This window comes from Apis florea, unplaced genomic scaffold (assembly GCF_048593485.1).
Source record: "Apis florea isolate Af1SG1 unplaced genomic scaffold, ASM4859348v1 contig_1615_pilon, whole genome shotgun sequence".
In the NCBI taxonomy this organism is placed as follows: domain Eukaryota; kingdom Metazoa; phylum Arthropoda; class Insecta; order Hymenoptera; family Apidae; genus Apis; species Apis florea.
In genome coordinates, this window is record NW_028256416.1 from 1,183,509 (window position 1) to 1,207,542 (window position 24,034).

General features: G+C 23.7%; 3 protein-coding genes across 13 annotated transcripts; 1 reads left to right on the plus strand and 2 right to left on the minus strand.

Moving 5' to 3' along the window:
- Positions 1-95: 95 nt before the first annotated feature.
- Aldh-III (Aldehyde dehydrogenase type III) lies at positions 96-12,342 on the minus strand. Of its 10 annotated transcripts, none has more exons than XM_086906491.1 (13): positions 12,203-12,342; positions 10,124-10,244; positions 5,579-5,616; positions 5,259-5,402; positions 5,085-5,180; positions 4,753-4,974; positions 4,469-4,632; positions 4,149-4,379; positions 3,875-4,072; positions 3,491-3,606; positions 1,500-1,635; positions 1,268-1,421; positions 96-737 (listed from the first exon to the last, which is right to left on the minus strand). In XM_086906491.1, exons 1-13 carry the CDS (start codon positions 12,203-12,205, stop codon positions 720-722), a joined length of 1,641 nt encoding a protein of 546 aa, XP_086762617.1. In that variant the 5' UTR covers positions 12,206-12,342; the 3' UTR covers positions 96-719. The 10 variants fall into 10 exon arrangements, with proteins under 10 accessions (XP_086762617.1, XP_086762628.1, XP_086762639.1 ...); XM_086906502.1 differs by lacking the exon at positions 3,491-3,606 and adding an exon at positions 2,580-2,695 and having other exon boundaries at positions 12,203-12,333; XM_086906513.1 differs by lacking the exon at positions 12,203-12,342 and adding an exon at positions 10,819-10,967.
- A 2,324-nt stretch (positions 12,343-14,666) lies between these two features.
- LOC100872831 (glycerol kinase 5) lies at positions 14,667-20,548 on the minus strand. 2 transcript variants are annotated; one of them, XM_086906570.1, is made up of 12 exons: positions 20,323-20,548; positions 18,308-18,401; positions 18,122-18,224; positions 17,883-18,042; positions 17,504-17,618; positions 16,826-17,019; positions 16,563-16,689; positions 16,344-16,421; positions 15,941-16,035; positions 15,689-15,852; positions 15,276-15,409; positions 14,667-14,999 (listed from the first exon to the last, which is right to left on the minus strand). In XM_086906570.1, the coding sequence occupies exons 1-12, from the start codon at positions 20,416-20,418 to the stop codon at positions 14,845-14,847; spliced, it is 1,515 nt and encodes a 504-aa protein (XP_086762696.1). In that variant the 5' UTR covers positions 20,419-20,548; the 3' UTR covers positions 14,667-14,844. The 2 variants fall into 2 exon arrangements, with proteins under 2 accessions (XP_086762696.1, XP_003690234.1); XM_003690186.4 differs by having other exon boundaries at positions 16,317-16,421.
- A 615-nt stretch (positions 20,549-21,163) lies between these two features.
- Positions 21,164-23,794, plus strand: nAChRa9 (nicotinic acetylcholine receptor alpha9 subunit). The gene is made up of 7 exons (XM_003690189.4): positions 21,164-21,264; positions 21,815-22,008; positions 22,118-22,162; positions 22,265-22,374; positions 22,473-22,686; positions 22,778-23,108; positions 23,353-23,794. Exons 1-7 carry the CDS (start codon positions 21,210-21,212, stop codon positions 23,703-23,705), a joined length of 1,302 nt encoding a protein of 433 aa, XP_003690237.1. The 5' UTR covers positions 21,164-21,209; the 3' UTR covers positions 23,706-23,794.
- The last annotated feature ends 240 nt before the right edge of the window (positions 23,795-24,034 follow it).

Here is a 24,034-nt window from a genome sequence, read left to right on the forward strand (position 1 = left end):
AAAAAAATAATTAAAACATTGTATGAAAAATATTTTTTTTTAAAGAAATTTTATATTTTTTAATTTTATGGTTTTATAAATAAATGTACTAAAACTATATTATATACAATTTATTCACAATATTAATTCTATATAAAAAAATTAAAATTTTATATTAAAAAATTAAATTATATAAAAATTAACATTATATATATATATATATATATATATATATATATAGACAATAAGATTATACTTCATACATTTTTTCTATATTGGTAAATCTATATTTAATTTTTGTAAATTTGATTGCAACTTTAACACAACGTGATGGTCATTATGAAAAAACAAACTTTTAATTATAAAATATGAAAATATTTCTTTTTCGATATAATTTTTGTGTTAATTTATTTTCTATTATTCTATATACAAATAATACGAATAATAATAAAATATCAATTTTCTAAACCTACATAATATATAAATATATTTAAGCTTTTAAGACTAAAAAATTTTTTACAAAAAATAAATTTTATTTTAATTTAAATTCTTATTCATTTTATAAACACATTATTTAAATCATATTCTTGACTTTTTTGTCAATGTATGAAATTAATTAAATTAAAAAAGAAAAAGGACATTAATTTTTTTATATTACATAAAAAAACTAAAGTTAATCGTACAAATTATATATAATTTATGTTATAGAAATATGCAATTGGTAAGTCGATGGAAATCCATTAATGTTCTTCTTGAACCTGAAAAAATATTTTTATTATATTAATCAACTTTTAGGAAAAAATTAATTGTAATATATATATATATATATATATATATATGTAATTTTTTTGTCTTTATTGATTTAATTATAGTGAATATAGTGTTAATATAATATAATATATAATAAAATATAATAAATATAACATATAATAAAATATAATATAAAATATAATAAACATAACATTTTTTAAGTATGCATTCTATTATATAAAATTTTAATTTTTGATCTATATAATATATTAATAAATTATTTTTATACATAATGAAATATAATTTTCAAATTCAAATGTTTTTTATATATTTTCAAAAATAAATCATTAAATAAAAATGAAAATTAAATTATATCTTTATTATAATTTTCAATTTAATATAAATTATATTTTATACTTAAAAAATTTAATTATAAATACATCTGCATATATTGTGCAATAATTTTTTATGCAGTAGATTATAACAAATGAAATTATTATAAATTAATAAATGCATTAATTCGTCTAAATTTATATACCTTTAATATAATTAAAGTAGTATATGTGGCAAGAATTCCCAAACCAAATGCTAAAAGATATGGAAAATATTTAATTCCAGGTATATCAGGTCGTTTTGCCATTAGAAATTCTAAGAAAGATAAGTTTTTGTCAGAATATGGCGGATAACGACTTCTGCAATAAATTATAATAGAAATTATTTTACATATTTAATTTTGTATTAAATTATATAAAATATAAAATAATATTTACGATGACAATGCTTCTTCTAGTTTATTGAAATATTTAATAAGGCAACCTTTTTTGTGTACAAAGGTATCATAAGTATATTTTCCATGATAACATCCCATACCAGAATTGCCAACACCACCAAATGGTATACTGTCAACTAAAAAATATATATATATATATATTTATTTATAAATAACATTGTATTAAAACAATATAATAGATAAAAAAGATATTTCAAGTAAATTTTATTTAATATTTTATTTAATATAGTTTAGTATTGATGTAGAAAATCATGAATGTTTCACTAAATTAAATTTAATTATTATATAATAAAATTATATATAATTATATTATTTAAATTATAAAATTTTTCAGAAAAAACAATTTTTTGCAGAATTTTTGTTTAATTTATTACTTAAATTTCTAATTAATATATGCTTTTATTTAACAGAGCATATAAATTGTATTTTGTTTCACATAAACAAAATACAATTTATAATATGCAAAATGATGTATATTTCGAGTTACATCTATAGACAGTAAGTGTAATTTTGCTAGACAAAACTAGATGTATTATTTTTAATCTTATTTCATGCTTCGCTATAACACAATTAAAAATTCAAAATATAATATATTAAGTGCATCCTTATATACAAAAATATATTAAGCTTATATATATAAAATAGGTTCTGATGATATAGTTGAATTATCTAGTAGTGGTATTTTTAATATGAAATGACATTAAAATTGTGTAATTTGTAGAAGTAGAATTATTAAAATGTCATTTAATTTATTTCATTTATCAATAGTTTTATATTTAATATTCATTTTTTTATCAAATTGGATTTAATATTCTAAATATTTTAAAGAATTTCAATATTTTTTATATTGTATTTTCTGCACATTTCTTTCTATATTAAATGATACTTGATTTTGCATCTTTATATATGTGCATCATATAATATACATGTAATTATTTATTTCAATCGAAACATCTATAATTTTCCGTTTTATTGATTTTACTGATCTTGCTAAATCACCAGGACCTAATATTATATATTATTAGTAATGTTAATAAGATAAGACAAAAAAATCCAATACCTGTTGCATGCATTATTACATCATTAACACAAGCATTACCACTACTCGTATTGTTGAGAAATATTGATATAGTATTTTCATCAGTGCTAAATATGTATAATGCTAATGGCTTCTCCCTGAATATTAACCATGAATATTAACCAATTATTATTCAAAATAATATGGTAATTTAACATGAACAGGAGAATTAGCCTATTTAAATTACTGATATTACAAAAATGATCATAAAGAATTATAAAGAATTATAACTAGCAAATTAATTGTTATAAGTAATAATCTTAAATAATATTTTTATTTAAAAGAATGTTTACTTTCAGAAATAATAATAATTAAAAAAAAAATAAAAATATTACATAACAATTATAAAGATTTTAAATAAAAACTATTAAAATATACTTGATATAATATGATAACTTAAAAATTTTCTTTATGCAAGCAAATTCATGAATCTTATTTACGATCTAAATTTATATAAATGGGGGGAGAGAGAGAGATATTATATTTTTCTAAAGTTTTTTACCAAGTTGTATGTAATTATTCATGCATTGTAAATATTCTAGATTATTATTATAATTTTCACCTATCACCAATATATAAAAAATTTAATTATATAATTTTTAATTTTCAATTAATGTACAATATAACAATAGTATATATAATTTAAAAATACAATAAAAAGCCGTTATTTCAAATTAATTTCAAAAAAGTTAATAAAAAATATTAAAATTAAATATGTTAAATATGTTAGTAAATTATGAAACAATAGAAATTTATAAAAAAGTATTTTCCAAAAATTAATTAAGTAATTATTCAAAAGGTTTAGGTAATATTACTTATTTCATCATTACTCATTACATAATATCATTACTTTTAAAATAAACAAATTTTTCCAATAACCTCATACAACTCACCACAATATTGCATTATTGTATCATTTACTCCTACGCTTCCACTACGAGTTTGATTTATTATTAAATCCTGAACTCCCCTATCCTTGGAAAATATATATATTACGAGCGGGGATTCACTAAATGTGAAAATAAATTGCTATATATAATTCTTGTTGTTTGTTATTTTTTAAATAACAATATAATTATATAATATAATTGTATAATAATTATATGTATATAATTATATAATAAATTCTATCAATATTTGATGACATTATCATAAATTTTTAATATACATACAACTTTTATAGACAATTTTATAATTAATTGAAGTTTATGGTTATAAAAATTTGTTTGCATTTTCATTAAAATATTTATGAAAAAATAAATACATAAAAAATTTACCGATTATTTATAAATTTAATTGCTTCATAAGCATTATTCACATTTATGATTGGTAATATTGGACCAAATATTTCATCCTGCATTACAGGATCTGTAGGTTTGATATCAACAAGAATAGTTGGAGAGATATATTTTTCATTAGAATCACAGTCACCACCTATCGCTATTCTACCATTATTTAAATATTTAATGAGACGTCTATAAAATATAAGATTTTATAATATAATATGCAAGAAATAATTATAAAATATTTATAAAAATAAATTTATCTTACTGATAATGATGATCATTAACTATACGTGATAAATCTGGACTTTCCTTTGGATTATTACCATACCAATCTTTTAGAATTTCTCTTGCCTTTGTTACAAATTTATTTTGAATTTCTTCAGTACAAAGTATATAATCAGGTGCAATACATGTTTGTCCAGCATTAACATATTTGCCCCAAAGTACTCTTTTCACAGTTATGTCTATATCTACTGTATTATCTATATATACAGGGCTATAAATTGTTACAGGATTGTAAATGTTTATATTAAAAAATAAGAAAATAGAAAATAGAAAAGATTATTAGATTATTATATTTTTTACCTTTTACCACCAAGTTCTAATGTTATTGGCGTTAAAAATTTATTTGCTGCTTGATGAATGATTTTTCCAACACTAGATGAACCTGTATAAAAGATATAATCGAATCTTTGCTTAAGTAATTCTGTTGTTTCAGAAATACCTCCTAATATTACATGAATACATTCCTAGAATATATAATATTATTTTAAAATGTGAATGAAAAGAGAAGAACAATATTTTTTTGTAATTTTTTTGTAAACAATATTTTAGAATGAATTCTTGCAAAATTCACTCGGAATACATACTTGATCTAAATATTTTGGAATAATATTTGCAATAAGTTTTGCTGTAGCAGAGGATATTTCTGATGGTTTAACAATAACACAATTCCCAGCAGCTAATGCACCTGCTAAAGGAGCCATAATTAATTGAAAAGGATAATTCCATGGTCCTATAATAAGAACTACACCATATGGATCTTTCTTAATTTCAATTCTGTCCATTATGTTGACCATATCTTTTGGAGGCTTAAAGATAAACAATTAAATATTATATTCATCTATTTAAATTAATAAATATATTTATAAATATATATATAATAATATATATGCAAAAAATTATAAAATATTAAAAGTACTTTTTCATCAGCTGACCATTCCTTAAGAGACATGAGCAAATGTTTGATTTCTCCTTCAACAACATTTATTTCCATAATAACAGATTCAAATTTAGACTGAAAGAAAAATATGTAAAATAAATTTGTAAATACATAAAAATAAAGTAAATTTATATAATTATTATATATATAAACCTTGCGTAAATCAGAAGCAAGAGCAGATATAATTTCTTGTCTACATTCTTGTATCATAAGTAGTGTTTGTTTTAATTGTGTATGTCTCCATTTTAATGATCTTGTCTTACCATTAATAAATATATTTCGTGTACGTTCAACAAGCTGTAAAAAATTTTAGATTTGCATATATAAATAAATATAAAAAATGTATAATAAAAAATATTAATTTTTTGTACTATTTTGTATTATTTGAAAAATTTTAAGATTTTTATTTTCATTAACAAAATGAAATAAAATAAAGAATATATTTACACAATATATTTATATAATATACTTACACTTGCATAATCCATTATCATTTTTTCTTTAGTTTGTGCTAAAATAAAAAAATATAAATAATCATTATTATAATATTAAATTTATATATAATAATTATTATATATGTATATTATTATTTTGCGTCAAAAATATTTTATTATTATTTGTTATCTTTTTTTTTTCGTATTGCTTTCATATTTTTTAGTAAAGTTGTTATATGTCAAAGTTATTTCTTTTTTATGTAAATTTATGTAAATAATTATGTATATTTATGTAAATAATCATTTTAATTCTTTATAGACTTCTATATGCATTGATTTCATTAATTTATTTCACTATAATTGGTTTAAAATTATAATTATAATTCATGTCATATCATATCGAATTTAGGTTTAAAAATTTCAGTTAAATTAAATTCGATTGAATCATATTTTGAGTAATATTTCTGCATTCTAACTGTCATTATAATATTAATTATTATATTTATTATTTAAAATGTAATAAAATTTCAATTTATTATAAAATTTTAAAAATATTAGAAAAGAAAAATCATACGTGAAATGAGTAAAAAGATAATTTATAAAAGATAAGATTTAATTACATATGAAAAGTTTTATTACAACTTAGAATATGATTTCATTGATTATGGGCTCAGTTGAACAATATGATAGTATTGTATTAAATGATATTTGTTCAATAAAATAAATTATTGGGAAACAAATTATAGATATAATTTAATTTATTAGTTTAGATCGTAATATAATTGATATTTATTTTTAAAAAAGCTATTTTGAATTAAGTTAACTTTAATTTAAAAGATTCTATTTTTTTTTTTTTATGAAGAAAATTTATATCTAAAAGAATTGTAAATTGAACTCATTTAAATTTAAATTCTTATATGATTTTATTTTCTTTATTGTAATATACATAATAATAATATACATAAGTTTTTTATTTAAATTTTAACCAATTTCTAAAAAATTGATATTTTCAAATTGTATTTATTGAATATTATTAAAAAATATAAGGATCACCTCAAAAAGTTTAATTAATAAATATTGCGATTATAAAAAATAAAAGTAATATTTATTTACGATTTAAATAATTATCTCAAGATTTTATGTTATATTATAAAAAATTAAAAATTTATTTATTATAACGATCAACGACATCTACATGCTTAGTAACATAAAAATTTGAAATAATAAAAACAATTGACTGTCTTAATAAATTAAAATAAAAAAGATGTTTAAAACTTTAAATTTAAATTACATTATTACAAAAAAATATCTTTAAAAGTAAGAATAGTCATCATAATTAGATTATATTTACAACACTTTTTGAAATATAATGGAATAAGAAATATATCTTTGAAAGATATATTTATTGTTATAATCCATATAATTTTATGGAGTTTAATGTTTTTGTAATGTACTATACATAGAACTGAATCGATAAAGAAGATATTTCTTTAGTTTCTTTGAAAGATGTCAGCACTATAACTATTTGAAAAAAAAATATAATACTTTTTATATATAAATCATTTCTAGGACTTTTTATGTATAAAATTGTTGTAAGATGTTAATGAAAGATTATTTTGATTGGTTAATTATATAATATATTAATTATTAACAACAAAATAATTAGATAAAATCAACATTGCATTTTTCCATTGTTATTTATGAATTAATAACGAAATAATATTTATATAATTACTATATAAGTACTTAAGATATATTTATACATCTTATCAATTCAAAAGTAAAAAAGAATGGAAAATCAATCACTTTAAAAGTAATTAATTGATAAAGTTTTTTCAAAATTGGTGCAATTAAATGTATATTATATATTATAAACATGCTGTGTGCAAATGGTGCATATACTTTTTCGCAAAATTCCTACCATCAATCTTACTGTAAATCTTTGTTGATGGTTCTACATTAATTTTTACGTAGTTCATATTGTTGTTTTGTCTTTTCTCAAAGATTTTTGTCGTTTTCTATTCTTAGCAGAAAGAATAATAATTCTAAAAATTCTAAGGAGATATATATAAAATTTTAATATATTAATCTTTTAAAATCCTCAGTATTTAATTTATTTGTTTGTTGTGATTAAAAATAAACTATTTTCACCATTCACTATTTATAATTTTCATTAATGTAATGCAGATTTATATATATAATTATTTTTTCAAATATATATTTAAATCAAAATAAAATTGAATAAATGATTTCAGAAAAAAAAAAAGATAAATAAGTATAAAAAAAGTTAAAATAAAGATTCGATATCGTTCATATTCAATAACAGAACATATTTATGATTTATATAAATTATTGTTTTTTAGAAATATTTTTATTATATATTTATTTGAACATTATTTATATCTTTTCATATAAAAAAATATAAAAAAAATAATTAATAATAAGTGATCAATTCTAATTAATCCATGTTTGTATTAACTTTTCTATATAAAGATAGTAGACTGATGTTTCAAAACTTACCTTAACTTATTATTATATACACGTACAAACACACACTCTATTTAGGAAATTTATCAAATTTATTATTAAAATTATTTATATTCGTCGTTTTTCGCCACTAAATGATCATTATATTGGTTATATATGATAATTTATTCCGAGTAGATAGAAATATTAACTTCTATTAACGCAATTGTACGGCATACTCATTTCATGTTTCTCTTCAACCGGTTTTTATATATACTGTAACGTTCCGCCTCCATAGTACGTTTGTTTGCGCCTGCGAACTCGGATGACAACGAGATAATTCTATTTATATCATTTTTTAAATCATATCATTTATTAAAGTAAATATTTAATGGATTTTTAAAACTTCAATTTTAAATTGAAGAGAAAGGAGAATGACAAATTTAATTTAATTTTTTTATAAAATATTAATGATTAATTAAACAAAAATTTAAAATAATGATTTTTTTATTTTTAAAAGAATTTGAAATTTTTGATAGAATTTTATAAGATAATTGTATAAAATATAAAGTCCGCAACAGATTTTTGAAATTTATTTAACAGAGAGAAAAGAATTTAGTTATAGAATTTTTATTAAAAAAAACGGAATTTTTATTAGCAAAACTTGTAAAATTATTAAAATTTTTAAATTTTAATAAAATTTTTTAATTACTTTACTTTAATTATTTATCATATTTTACTTTATGTTATTTTATTCGATTTAGTTTAAGCATTGCACTAAATCTATATTTAAAAAATGTCGAATGTGATTTGATCTCAAAACTGATTATGTGACCCTAAATGAAAGTATATACTTATCATTTATATATATTTAAAATGATTAAAATTTCTTAAACCATATTCCAAGAGCAAAGAAAAAATATGTAATTTATATATCTTGATAAAATTTATATCAAATAATTTTTTTATTAAGTAATCAAATAATTTTTTATTTATTATTTTTTTTTTTTATTATAAATCTCAGGGAAACATCCAAATTTCAATAGTTTCAAATTGCATATTATTTTAATTGCTAAAAAATAAATATTTTTCTGTTTTCTTATTCTTTTCCTATCTGAAATTTAAAAGAATACATAAATCTACATTTTATTAAAGTTTTACATTAAAATATATTTCAAATGATAGTTTGGATGTTAAAAATATACAAATTAATCAACAATTTTATATGATGTTTAAAATAACTGTTAAAATTTCTCAAAGTTACCAATGTTATTTTTAAAATTTCAATTTCAGAATATGTATTTGTATTATTATACGTTTTAAAAATTATCAGCATAAATAATTATATATTTACATAAGTCATGCGTTGTAAAATATTTTATCAAAATTCTTGATAATGTTGCTTTATTGTACGTGCATTTATTTGGTATTAATGAAAAAAAAAAATAAATAAATAAATAAAATGAAATATACAAAATAGCAATCTGTATTCATTTAAAAAAATTTATTATAGATTTCGAAATTTTTGAATATATACAAAAATGTTTTAATGTTTTATTATTTTTTAATGTTTTTTTTTTAATGTTTTCTACAAATTTTTTTTTTTTTTTTATAGTAATTTTTATAAATTAAAAACTTTTTTCACCTCATATCATTTTTCCTTTGATCATTTAATTCTTAATTTTGTATTGTTACAGATGACAAAGATAGGAAATTATAAATAAAAAGTTATAAATAAAATAAAACATAATAATACATAAATAAATACATTGTATATCGTATATGTATTAAAAATTACATTAATAATCTTTTAATTTAATTTTCATTATTTATTTGTTTTTCGATGTAAATCAATAAATTATATTAAAAAATCGAATACATTTCTTGTCATGTACGAAAATTACTATAGATTAGATAACGAAAATATAATATAAATGTACGAAATATACGATTGAAATTATTCAAAATTATTTTTATCAACTTGTTGTCATTTAATTTTCTCGATATTTTTGAATTATTATTATTATTAGCAAATAGAAGATAGAAAAAGATGAAAAAGAAATAAAAAGAAAGAGACAGAATGATAAAATCTTGATAAAATACGGGAAAATCACTTACCCATCGTGGGATCATCTAATTTCGATTCTATATCGATTTGACATTCTTCTGACTTCATGTTTTGTTCTTTCGGAGAGATTTGTTGTTCCTCTAAATCTCCCACTTCGATTTTCACTTCTGTCTGAAATCAAAATCGAAAAAAATTAATATATCAAACGGAATGTTTGCCAATTTTATTTTATTTTTCGAGATATATATTTTTTTTTTCTTATGTAATTATCATTGAAACAAAATTTAAGCAAGTTGAATACGTTGCATTCATCTACAAAGATAATTCTATAAAACTTCGTGCAGAAAACTTTTGAAAGAAAAAAATATTACAAATTTATTTTCCTTCATTTCATTTTGTTGCATTTTTAAAAAATGGAATAATGGAATAAATTTTATATATTGTATATTTTCATTAAAAAAAAAATTCTTTTTACAATTATAATTAATTTTCATATGATTGTACGTATATGCACTTTATTTTCTTTTCATTTTCTTTCATTTCTTTTCGTCGAAGCAAATTATAAAATTGTTCTTTCCTATCTATATAATATAATTGATGATAAAATTATATATATATATATATATATATATATATATATATATATATATATGTGTATGTATGTATTTTTAATACTGTTCTTTACTATTTTATATAATGTAAAATGTTAAAAATGTATCGTAGATGTAAATGAATGAATACTTACATAATAATTATGTTTCAGTATGGAGTTTGTCGTATAATAAATGAGTATGAGTATTTAGAAGGTGTTCAACGCTTTAAACCATAGATATCGGAGATCTAATAGGACGATGTTGCCTTTCACATAGGTATAGTACGACTGAATGCAATAGTGTCCTTTTCTGATGTTACACCAGAATATAAAATGCTAATCATGCAAATATGAAGCAACGTATAGATTGTATTCGCGAATTAGTACGCTTGAAAATAATATTTATTTCACATTTCTATATAAATCTTTGCTTTGTATATAGAATGTTTCCAATTTTTAATATTTCTTCTTTATCAATGTTTTAATTTCATTAGATAGATATCAATATGCTCTTCTAATCGAGAAGTTAAAATTATATGAAGAATATGTTTAAGTATATTTGTTTTCATTGATTTTTTTTTTTTTTTTTTTTTATAAAGAAGAGATGAAAAAAAAAGAAAAGGAAACTTCTTTTTGAAAAATTTAACAAAAATTTTATAATACATATAATATATACATGAATATATGAATATAAATTGAATATAAATTGAATTTCTTCTTTTTTCTCTTTTGAAATGCAGAATACAGAACTATTCACTAGTGGCTAAACCAGTTTTTTCTTCAGTGAAAATAATGGTGACTGAATAATGAAAAAAATGTTGAAGAAGTAAATAAGAAAATTTGCAGGTTATAGAAATAAGAGTAAACGAAACGTAAACAGCGAAGGAACATATAATATGAATAGTAAAATTATTTTATCTAGATAAATAAATCGTTAATATATCTAAATTTGAAATTATTATTATTACATGTTATATCATAAATTATACTTATAATTATTATAATATTATTTTAGCTAAAAAATAATATATAATTGTGGATAAGTAATCACTTTCAAATAAAATAAAATAATAAGCAGATGTTGTAAAAGTTTAATCATCGGAATATAATATTTTATTTCAACGTTCAAAATATGCTACGAATGTCGAATATCGGAAGAAAAAAATTTCAATAACGTTTGTATATTCAAAACTTTCAACCGAATAATACAAATAAATATACAAGAAATAAGATTATTCTTTTGTTTATTTAAACATTTTACGAGATTTAACTACCTTTAGTAGTTTTTCTGTTTCTCAGAATTTCATCAGTTGTTAAGATTTTTGTTAAAATAATAGTATAACTTTTTTCTGTTTTACTTGTTGAAAGTAATTTTTTCAGCATCTTTTAAATAAAAAAAAAAAAATCATTATTTCACGAATCGTATAAAAATATTATAATATTACTTTTTCAAATCTATCGTAAAAATATCTACTCATCATTTTTTACCTTTTTTTTTTAAACGTTTAATGCGATATTGAATAATATTTGTACTCACCATTTTTTATCTTTTTTTTTCTTATATATTTCTGCCTCAAATATTTAATAATATTATTATAATGATATTTGCGTTATTCGTAAATCTTTTTAACAGGTAAAGCACTGTAAACAATACGAGATGGCTATTCAATCCAAACTGAATTGATTACTTATCGCGCGATAATTTTCATAGCAATATATGCATCAAGAAAAAGAATCGAGGTCGTTTTTATTTAAATACAAAATAAGCGGAAGCCACTCGATTGAATGATATTCTTATTTAGATAAATAAGAACTATATATATATTATTATATAACATCATCATTCATCTTTTCTTTATAAAATCAAAAGTATGGTACTTTTTTAATTAATATTTTGATAAATTAATATTTCATTTTAATGCTTTAAATATTATTATGCATTTTCAAAGAACTTTTTAATTACATGATATAACAGATAAACAGAAAAATTTGTTATTTAAAAGATATTATAGTGATGTGATAATAATAAAATGCATCTTTGACTTAGACGCAATTGAAAGAGTGTTGTGATTATGTCATATTGCATTTAATTATATTGATTCATTTTTTTTTTTAATTTTTTACCAGGTAAGTTATATAAATATATACTTTCGCATTTTATTTTCATATTCTCAATTATGAGAATCAATTATAAAAGATAATTCACAGCCCCAAACGAGGTCATGTTCAACAAATTCATAATATTTCACATAGATTAATCCTGTCAATATTTATATAATATTGAATTATATAATTATTAAATATTATTATATATTATATATATTTAAATTATTAATATATCATTAAATATTGAATATTTATATAATATTGAATATTATTTTTCATATGAATTATCACTATTTGTATTTACATTTTATAAATATACATTTGAAAATTTATTACTGTATTTACTCAAGATAAATCTTAAATAGTTTAACATGATTCACTTTATAATAGTTTCTAATGCAATTATTATCAAACGAAACGAAAGTTTCTTTTCAATGATTCTGTTACACTTTCAATTCTCTTTCCTTCTCGCATTGTCTCTGAAAAAGGTTCTCCGTTAACTTTCTTCTAACTTTCTCTATGAATTCAGACACATGTATCCGGTTTTCTGCTCGTGTAAACTTGCATGATGTAATCGGGAGAATGTACAATCTCAAATGAATAATTATGTAACATACGCATTAAGAAGAATTATTCTTTAAGAAAATGTAAATTAACGAATAAACTTTTTTCGTAAAAAATATTTAATTTCTAATATAAATCTAGCAATTTATTACTTTTCTTCTTATTTCTTGTGAATTTTCCACTTCTTTTTTTTTTTTTTTTTTTTTTTATTATTAAATATATAATTTCACATGAATCATATTTTCCACGAAAAGTTCGTACTGCAAAGTTTACCACGTCAGAAAAATAAAAGTTTAATCAGTGAATTGAATCGTATTTTACGTGATGGAAGTTTAGATAGTTGTAATAGATAGTTGAAGGTTCCATGAAAAAATACTCGAGTGATAGTGTAAAATGTTGTTCCAAAGTGTATAATATATAATTTTCTTATGTGCTTAGGAATCACCTATTTATTATCAGTGTCGATAATATATCTGCATAAATACAATTTTTAATAACATTGGTCAAGGTGATCTTATTAATTAATTAACGAGAAAATTTGAATTTTGACATACGTAGAATTATTTTCTTCGATCAATGTGTTATGCATTAATAATTTAAATATATGTAGATCGTTCCACATCTAATCGATCATTTTTTGACTTCAATGATTTATATAATACGTTCAAATTGATATATAATGCAATAGGAATTTAGAATTTAGAAATTATCCATACGAAATCGGGATAAGATTAAGTTATTTTGATAAGCTGATAAATGATTATAAGTGCATCGCTATATTCGTTATTCTATAAATTAAAGTAGAACGTCAAAACGAGACTTATTCTATATATATATATAATTAGAAAAAAAATTTCAAGAAATATAATAGGTTTTCTTTTTTTTAAATTCTTGTCTTCAAACGAAAAATTAAAAAGTAAAATTTCTTTATTCTTATTATTATAATTTTTTAATTTTTGCGAAAATTGGGAAAAATTGCAAAATTCAAACATTTGTATCAAATTTTTAAATAAATTATGATTTAATTCCTCTTTCTCTCTGCATGTGAAATAGTGCAATTTAAACAAAATTCAAAACATCGAGGTCAAAACGTGATTGATTTGACACGACTCTTGTATACTCAACAGGAAATTTACTGTTTAGCAATTAGATACGAGTTTAGCGATGTCGGGGCCCCGAGCACGATCCACTAAAAATACGCAATCCTATAGTCACTATAGTATAATGTATAGTATAATTCATCATGCTCGTACAGTGAATAGCATTGAATGAATTGAATGAACGAATTTCTTCTTTGATGATTAATTTTTGAAAAAGAAAAAAAGAAAGAATAAAATTAATAATTCGTGTATTTTTTTAATAAAAATTGCATTACATTTATCACAATACCTATACATATGTACATTGGTCAATGGTAAAAATCTAATTATCATATGGTATCAATTTTTAATATATTTTCCAAGGCAAACAGATCTTTTCCTTTTATTTCTTGTGGCAATCGTGTGGCCATTATTTAATCTCGGTATACCATTTACCGAGTCTTTGGAGAGCTCGTTTCCATTGAGCGACTATCGGTCGATATCGTTCTCTGTTTTCATTGTTTGGCATAAATATTGTTTCTACTTTTCGTAGCTTGAATATATTTTCCTTGTTCTTCCAAACGCCTAAAAAGTGAATCGAAAAAACTTTAGAAAAATACATTCATTTCTTTTTTAGTCGTATAACAATATTTCATTTCCTTCAATAATTATGATGTTAAGAAATTTTTTTAAAGCGTAATATTTTCAATTGTTATTATAATTTAAAATATGAATTATAAATGAAAACGTGTTATCTTCGGTCGGGTTATTGTTGGGTCAGTTTATAGAATAAAACTGGAAATAAGCAAATATATAACAATAATATTGTTAAACCTTATCCTATCTTAGAAATTTACATACCGCATTGTAAACCAGTGAGAAATATTATTCCCAAAACAGATATTTCTGTGCTTGATGCTCGTTCCACTTCTAGACCTGTCAGATCAGCCAACAGTTGTAATATAAAATCATTTTTAGATACCCCGCCATCGACTCTAGAATAAATTACAATACTTATGTATTTAATATTTAATATTTAATATTTAATCAGATTTAAAGGTATGTAATATAAATATTTTTAAATATGCAATGTAATAATATATAGAATATTCAGAATGATGAGAAAACATTCTTAATAGAATTGGTAATTACAATAATTGTCTACAACAAATTAATAATAAATATTTTCTCAATATGAAATAGCAAGAAATGCATGATTTTGCATGTGATTAAGAAATTCTTCAAAGTTCTTTTTTAACGAATTCATTACTAACCGTATTCTCTTATAAATGAAAGAAGTTTCTGAGCATAATGTTTCATAAAGTAATAACATTCCAAAAACGATACTTTCTAACAACGCTCGAACCAGATGATTTTTTCTTGTGGTAGGTTTTAGGCCTATGAAACCTGCCGCTGCTTTGTAATCATTTATCGGCGCCTGTAAACAAACGATATTCCCCTTATCCAATTGTTTTTATCGAATGAACGATTATAAAAAATTATAATAATAAAATATTGAACGTTACGTGTAATCCACTGAATGCAGGAACGAAATACACTCCATCAGAGTCATTCACCGAATACGCGATATTTGCTGTTTCTGCTACTTGGTCGATCAGACCTGAAACAAACTGCATCTTTAAAATTCTAGCGTTTCGTTGACCAGTTTACTTCAAATTATACTATTTGATTAAAAGATTTTTCTTTCTTTCTTAGTAAGTAAGCGATATCTTAATCTTTTTTTTTTTTTTTTTTTTTTTAAGAAAGAATCGAGAAAACGTTAAAGTTAATCCATTATAAAAAAAAAAAAATATGCAATTTATTACATATACAAATTTATAGAAATTTTTGAAATCGGTTATTGCAAAAGTATAGTAAAAAAACTTTTCATCAAGAAATTACTTATTTCCTTGGCCCATTCAATGATACCTCCAGTTTCGTTCCATGCACCTTCCGCCATGTATACTAATTCATCTCCTGTTTGCCATGCGATTAGAGGATAAAGTCCTGTTAAAAAAAAATTAAAAATTAGAAGTGGACTTTTTTTTATTTTTGCATAAGTCGTCTTTATCCTTCGAACTTATTTTCTTCGTTTATTTTTAACTCTCTGTGGCTTTCGAGATATTATTAAAAAGAAAAAAAAATTACCCGCGACAGAAGCGTGTGGGATGTTACCCGTGTTCACGTTCAAAAACGTGCCAGTCCCCATGGTGATCTTCAAATCTCCCGGTTGCATACACATCGAACCGAACAGCGATGCCGATTGATCCGTCGTCTACTTCAAATAACACGATTAATTTCAAAATTACTTAAAATTCGTACAGATAATTTGTATTCGTCGATTCGCTCGAGGACAAGAATATTTTAACTTCAAGTTATTTAAATTTTTTGAATAAAATTATACAACTTACTGAGCATAATATTGGAATTTCGATCCCGAATAAATCTTTTGGAGTACAACCAAAATTTCCACTGGTCTCCACCACTTGGGGAAAGATATCGTGCGGCAATTTAAGCAAATTTATCATAGAGCTTGACCAACATTTGATAAATGGATCGAAAATTCCAGTCGCGGATGCGCTTGAAATGTCTGTCACGTGTTTTCCTATACAAAAAGAATACAGGATATTATATTTATAAGATTTTTTCAAAGATCGGTTCTAGAAATCAAAACGAACACCAAAGAGATGTACAAAAATGTCGATTAAGACTTATTTTTATTAAGTTATAAGCAAATAAAATTTGGACGAAGCGAGACATGGATACAATGTTCTTTGTTACACTGCCATGTTGCACTTCTATTTCCATTTCATTTAATATAAATTTGGATTATAATTTATATAATAATAAATATAATCTCGACATTCTCGAATATCAACCTTTATGCTTTCAGATTTTATTCTTCGAAAATATTCATAAATATATTATTAACCTGTTTATTATTCTTAAAATTCTTTTAAGAAAATAAATAAATTGAAGCAAATTACTTTTTTTATTCTGTAATAAAATTGGAAAAATTGAATGAAAAATTGACAGATATAAAAGAAATATATACATATTAATTAAAATATAATAAAAAAAATGAATACCAGTGAATTTATATAAAAGCCAAGAATCAATTCCACCGAAAAGGACATTTCCATCGTTCATCGCCTCTTGCAAACCAGGCACGTGTTGCAGTACCCACACTAACCTTAGTGACATCTAAGTAGTACCGTAAAACAAACGATAAAAAAAAAAAATATAAACATAACGATTAAATTAAAATTTTTTAATCTTCTATATCATTATCATAGAGAATTAACTTAACACACGTAGATAAATAGAACTAAAATTCGATAGGGAACGAAAATAGCGTAATAAATAAAAAATATTTGAAAGATTTGAAAGCCAACCGGTCTAATTGATTAGATATTGTAATAATGATATGAAGTTTTTGTAAAATAATTCAAAAAAAGAGACGAGAACCTGTGTATTCATGAATTTAAAAACGCTCATTCCAAGGAATCGTTTGTTCCTTGAGAAAGTGTATAAAATCTTCGATCCCATTTTCAATATTCTCATTATTATCGACGAGTTCCATTCTTTCACCAAATTATCAGCACGTAGATCTTTCCATGTAATAAAACTGAAACATTCGATAAAATAATCGTATCGTTCATATCGGAATTATAGAAACGAACAATAAACCTGATTGTCACACTCACTTGTGATAATGCCTTCCATCTTTCGAATTCCACGTGGTGAAACTGCCTCGTTGCGTCGAAATTCCGATGCCGACTATCGATTCCAAGCTCTCAACTTTTGATTCTACGATGATAAAGAAAACGTAAATATTTGTTATCTTCTCGAAACGTATAAGTATGATTTTTCAAAACGACCATTCAACTCACCTGTCAGAGTATTCTTTATTACATTTACTATAGTTGTCCATAGCGCATCTGGATCTATTTCCACATAATTTGGCTTTGGATACAAAAGCTGGATCTAAAACAAAAAAAAAAAAAAAAAAAAGAGAAAAAGAGGGATAAATAATTTTTCTCGAAGGAATTCGGATTAATATCAATCAAGAAAAATGTATACGAAATTATAGTTAGATATTTATCAATAATCTTTCTACAAAAATTATTTAAATCTTTTTATATTTTGATGCTTTAAAAAGTTGTAGTTTCAAAAATTATTCAAAGATTTTTAAATCCTCATTAAATATATGAAATAAAAAAATACGAATAATGAATAACAAATCAGTAATAAATCTGTTGCACGTTGTAAATATATTTCTTTCTAATGATAATGAAGCTGATCCTTTTTATTTATGTATTTTTTTATTAGAATTTTTTTTCTTCTGCCTTTCCTCTTTTTCTTTTCTATCTATTATTATTCTCTCTATTATTTTTCTCATATACACTCCTCTTTACGCAGATTTATTTTTTTAAGCAATGGCAATGAGGTTAATGAACAAAGTGACGAATATCGGTCAATTCACTCAATTGTCGTTGATATGGATTAAATCATCTCGATCTATACGTAACAAAAAGACGGATGTGCGAAAGTGTAACACCGTTGGAACCGGTTTGTACATGTTGGAACGATGAAAATAATTTTACAGCGAACAAAGGAAGAACGTAAACGTTTGTCGATCAAAAAAATATGATTCAGAGAAAAATATTTTTTTCGTAACCATAGCAAGAATAAAAATAGCACTCTCATCCATTATTATTGCTATGACAAACAATTATTTTTTTATTTTTTTTTTTATAATTACACATGAGATTATTTTAATTATCGTTCGAGCATCATTATTTTTTTATTAATTTTTTTACAATTATATAATAACGTAAAAAGAAACATTTTAATTCGTTCAATGATTAATTTATGATAATGAACGTATTATTATTATTATTATTATTTTTATATTTCTCGCATTAATTGTATCTTAATCGAAAGATTAAAGAAATATTGAAATATTGAAAAAAAAAATCAAAGATTAATCAAATAAATAATAATTTATCGGCTTTGTAACTTTGTTTCTTGAATTTATATTTTTATTTTTTAACAAGTTATGTAAATTTATTGAATATAATATTTTATTAATAAGAAACAGAATTATATATTTTAAATCAATGTATAATTTCAGAATAAAAATTTAATGTTGTTTCTTTATAAGCACGTACATATATTATCTAGAGTCTTAAGGTCATTATATAAATATTGAACATACGCGTATAACATTTTTTTTATATTCTAGCATCTTCGATTTTTTTAGATTTTTTAGGTTTAAATAGAATTTTTAGAAGTGTACTAAAAATTATTCATAAATTTTTTCATTTGTAAAAATTTATAAATCATAGATCAAAGTTCAATTCATCTTTTTTATATTTTTGTATCTAATTGTTATATCACGATCATTATTTTCATATTTACGTCAAATAATTATTTTTTCACATGTATGATGATTTCAATCCTTTGTTATGAAAAAATATAGAATAATTATTTCCAATGTATGTTTAAAAACATTCTTGTTTTAAGAATAAAAAAACAGATATATAATAAAAGAAATGTTTTAAAACATTTATCATTATTCGACATATCAGCGTATTCTATTTATCTCAGAGTTGTTTCATTTAATATTTTGTACACATGCATATATAATATGTACGTGATAATTTACCAAAATTTTTATAAATCATAAAGAATTATTGTTAAAATATTATATTATATTATTAATAATATAATGCTGTGTAATAATAACTTTGCAAAAATATTTAATTGCATTTATTTTAACAAATATATTTTCAAAACGTGCACGAAGACTTTTATGATCGACAGCAGAATGTAAATTATAAATTTTTTTTTTCTTTTCTTCTAAAAAATATTTCTAAAAATCCACAATAACTGTAAATCTAACCTTTTCCGTTGAAGAAGCAATTGTGTTTCCTTCTTCATCGAATATATGAAACCGTACGTTAGTGGTACCGATGTCGAGCGCCCCGATATATCTCATATTTCTTTGACAACAACTCAAATTTGCCTTTCATTCGAATCGTCAAAGATTATTTCAATGCACGTGGCCCAGAAAAGAGAATAGGCCGCAATACGGAGCGTGTTCGCACCAAGTTCCACGATATACTGGCGCTTATCGCATGTGGATTACGTGTTTAAAAGGAGAACGTAGTACTACGCATGCTCAAATAGCCACTTTATCGGTATTACGTAGGCGAAGGCTTACATTAAAGATGGGATCGAGCATATTGCAAATAGGTTCAAATCTTGATTGAAAGGTTTCTAACACCTTATCAGTACTTCGAAAAAAGTAATACTTTTTATTTAACTATGAAAATGAACGAAATAAGTTGCAAATACTTTTCTTCTACTATTATAAATAAAAGAAGCTTGAGCTCAAAGTTAGTCAATGAAAAGTTATCTGTCAATGAATATAAAAAACTGATCTCAGTTTTATATATATATATAAAATATTTATTTTTATCTAGGTTCATCAACGATTAATTTATTTATTTATTTTTATCTTTTTTTTTTTTTGATTTATTTATTTCTTCTTGACTTCAAGTTCCTGATTATTGCTCCACGATGAAAACGAGAAATTTTGGAGAGGTTGAATTTCTCGTAGAGAAAATTCTGCGATAATTGCCAATTGTCTATCTGAAAATAAGTGAAAAGCATTGAACCTGGGGGCGTCTCGCCTATCTCCAGCTTCGAATTTCACGGGGCGTCTGATAATCGTTCTGTCACGAACGAGAAATCGTTCAGTCGAGTGGTGGTTGTTGGCTCATTTCAATGAAAATGAGAATAATAACAGTTCTTGGATTCCTCCTTTTTTGGCAGAATTCGGGTAAAGTGTCATCAAGTATCATTATCGTTTCCCTTTCTCCTCAAGACACGGGAATTTTTTCGTTAGCAGTAAAGTCGTAATAACAGTGTTTCTTGAATTTCGAGAAAGTAGAATTGCGGCACACGAAATAACGACGAGAAACTAACTAAGAATAAAAGATAAGAAATTTACTATTTCAGATTTATTATTTAATTCTTATAAAAAAAAAAATCATAATAATTAATGATATCTAAGAATAGAATTAAGAAATTTCACAAATTTCTAAATTTTATTTCCATCCTATTAATTTTAACTGGCTAAAATCTATTGTTTGAATAGACAAGTAATCATTCGTCGTTGCTTCTTTCAATCTGTCGTGACGAATAAATTTTTAATTCTCGATTATCTTTTGTTTTCTTAATCTTTTTTTTTTAAATTAATTTCATGAAAATTTAATTAGAATTTTAATTACACGATATCCCTTTCTTCTTTATTTCATCAATTTTCCTCAATTATTATCACATTTGATCGTCGATTAAGAAAAATCATCATCTCGAATATATTTTCTCAGCAACCTTAGCTAAAAACGACAATGAATTCGAATACTCGTATGGGTTGAATTGCAAGGATTACGACCATCCAACCACCTTGTTAAGATTGAGGAGGTATCTTTTCTGCGAGTACGATCCTAACGTACGACCGATTTCGTCCCATCAAATCGCCAACAACGTGACCATGCAACTACTGCCAAAACTGATGGAATTCGTAAGTTGAAATCAAATTGAAATTGATCAGAAAATAAATTGCCCGCATATAACTCGCGAATATCTCTAATTAATCTAATTATTCACTTGTTCATTTACATCTGGTTTAGGATGATTGGACCAGCGTGATGGAGTTGCACAGTTGGATGACTTTAGTGAGTAGTCGTCGAATCACGATATCATTTTCTCTTTTTCGAAACGATTTTACACTTTGCCCCCAAGAATCCAGACGTTCGTTTCTTCTTTCTTTTTCCTAGGTGTGGACCGACTCTCATCTGTCCTGGAAGCCCAGCGATTTCGATGGGATCAATTATATTTACGTGAAAAGCGACGATATTTGGGTTCCCGATATTTCCGTTTACAATTCGTGAGCACCAAAACTATCTTTTCTCCTTTTTTTTTTAAAAAAGACTGAATATTCGATGATTAAAAAAAAATATATATATACACTGCTCGTCGAATAAGAGGCGACATGACGTTCGATCAGACTGGTATACCACCGACGACGTGCCTGCTATTGAGTACAGGATCGATCAGTTGTGTACCATCGGTGAAACACGTTGCCAAATGCGCCACGGATTTTTCCTCGTGGCCCTACGACACTCACCGTTGCCGGATCAATTTCGGCTCGTGGATCCACTCGGGAGAGGAGGTGAACATTTTTCTCGACAAAAAGGGGGTAAGTTAGAAATCGAATTCGATTACCGACCGAGGATGTACCGATCGATTGTTTAACGACTTTTTCCACTCTGATTCCGACCGCATGGTAGTTTCACATGGACGGGTATACGAATAATTCCAAGTGGGATTTCAAAGTGATAAAGGCGACCAAAGTGTTGAAGATATACGCGTGTTGCCCGAACGACACCTACCCGATGATCGTTTACGAATTCTCCATAACCAGGCATTACGGTATATTGCACACCACCTACGTAATACCCGCCATAACGATGATGTTGCTCACGTTGACGGTGTTGTGGCTCGACTCGAGATCAACGGAGAGGATGATCGCAGCGAGCGTGAATCTGATCTGCCATATACTTTGCATGTCCGATTTGCATTGGCAGTTACCACACAATAGTACCAATCCTCCCAATATACGTAAGTTATTTCTAAATTGTGAATTGCAATCCGATATTAATGTAACGCACATGATACCGACATTTATACCGAAATTTCTTGCGTACGTGTAATTAAGATAAATTAAACTTTACTACACAAATACGACTATTAGCCGTACTTTACGGCAACATTTATTATTTTAAATAAATATGTTATCTCTATATATAAATACAAATGTACGCGTAGTATATATATCTTTTTACAAAAAGTTTATTCCTTCCAGTGCTCTACTATAGAGACTCGCTTGCCTTGTCGGTATTCGCTTTAATTTTAACCGCACTGCTACGTAAAATGCAAGAAATGAACATCGAGGTGCCGTATTGGATTTCTACGACAACGTCGTTCGTGCTGAGCAACAGAGCCGGCCGTTTCCTCATTCTCACCGAGAACGATTCCAAATTGTCGTCCAACCAGGGGATACTTGGCGAAGAGACTGAGAACAATTCCGAGGTTTCGAAATCTCGAGCGAAGGAATCGGCGTGGAGACATTTCGCGGCCATAATCGAGTGGCTCTCCTTCTTCATCGTGATCTTCACTTACGTCGTCATTCTTATCACCCTTGTACCATCCACGTGAAAAATTCATTCTTCCCACGTTCTTCTACATGATTCTTCATCAATAATCGATTGTAGATTCTCATTTTCAATAAATAATAATTTAATTAACGATGCTTTTTTCCTTTTTTTTTTTTTAATATCGATAATAGTTTTATTCGTTATCCATCCTTTCTCATATCTTTCGAATCGATGTTTTTTAAATTTCGATTAATTTTTTTTTTGTGAAACTTCAAATAATTCAAATCGAAGTTTTATATTTTATAAATAACATTTGTTCAATATCTTATCGATCTTGGATTAATTTACAAATAAATAATTAAAAGTAATAATCAAATAATTTCTGATATT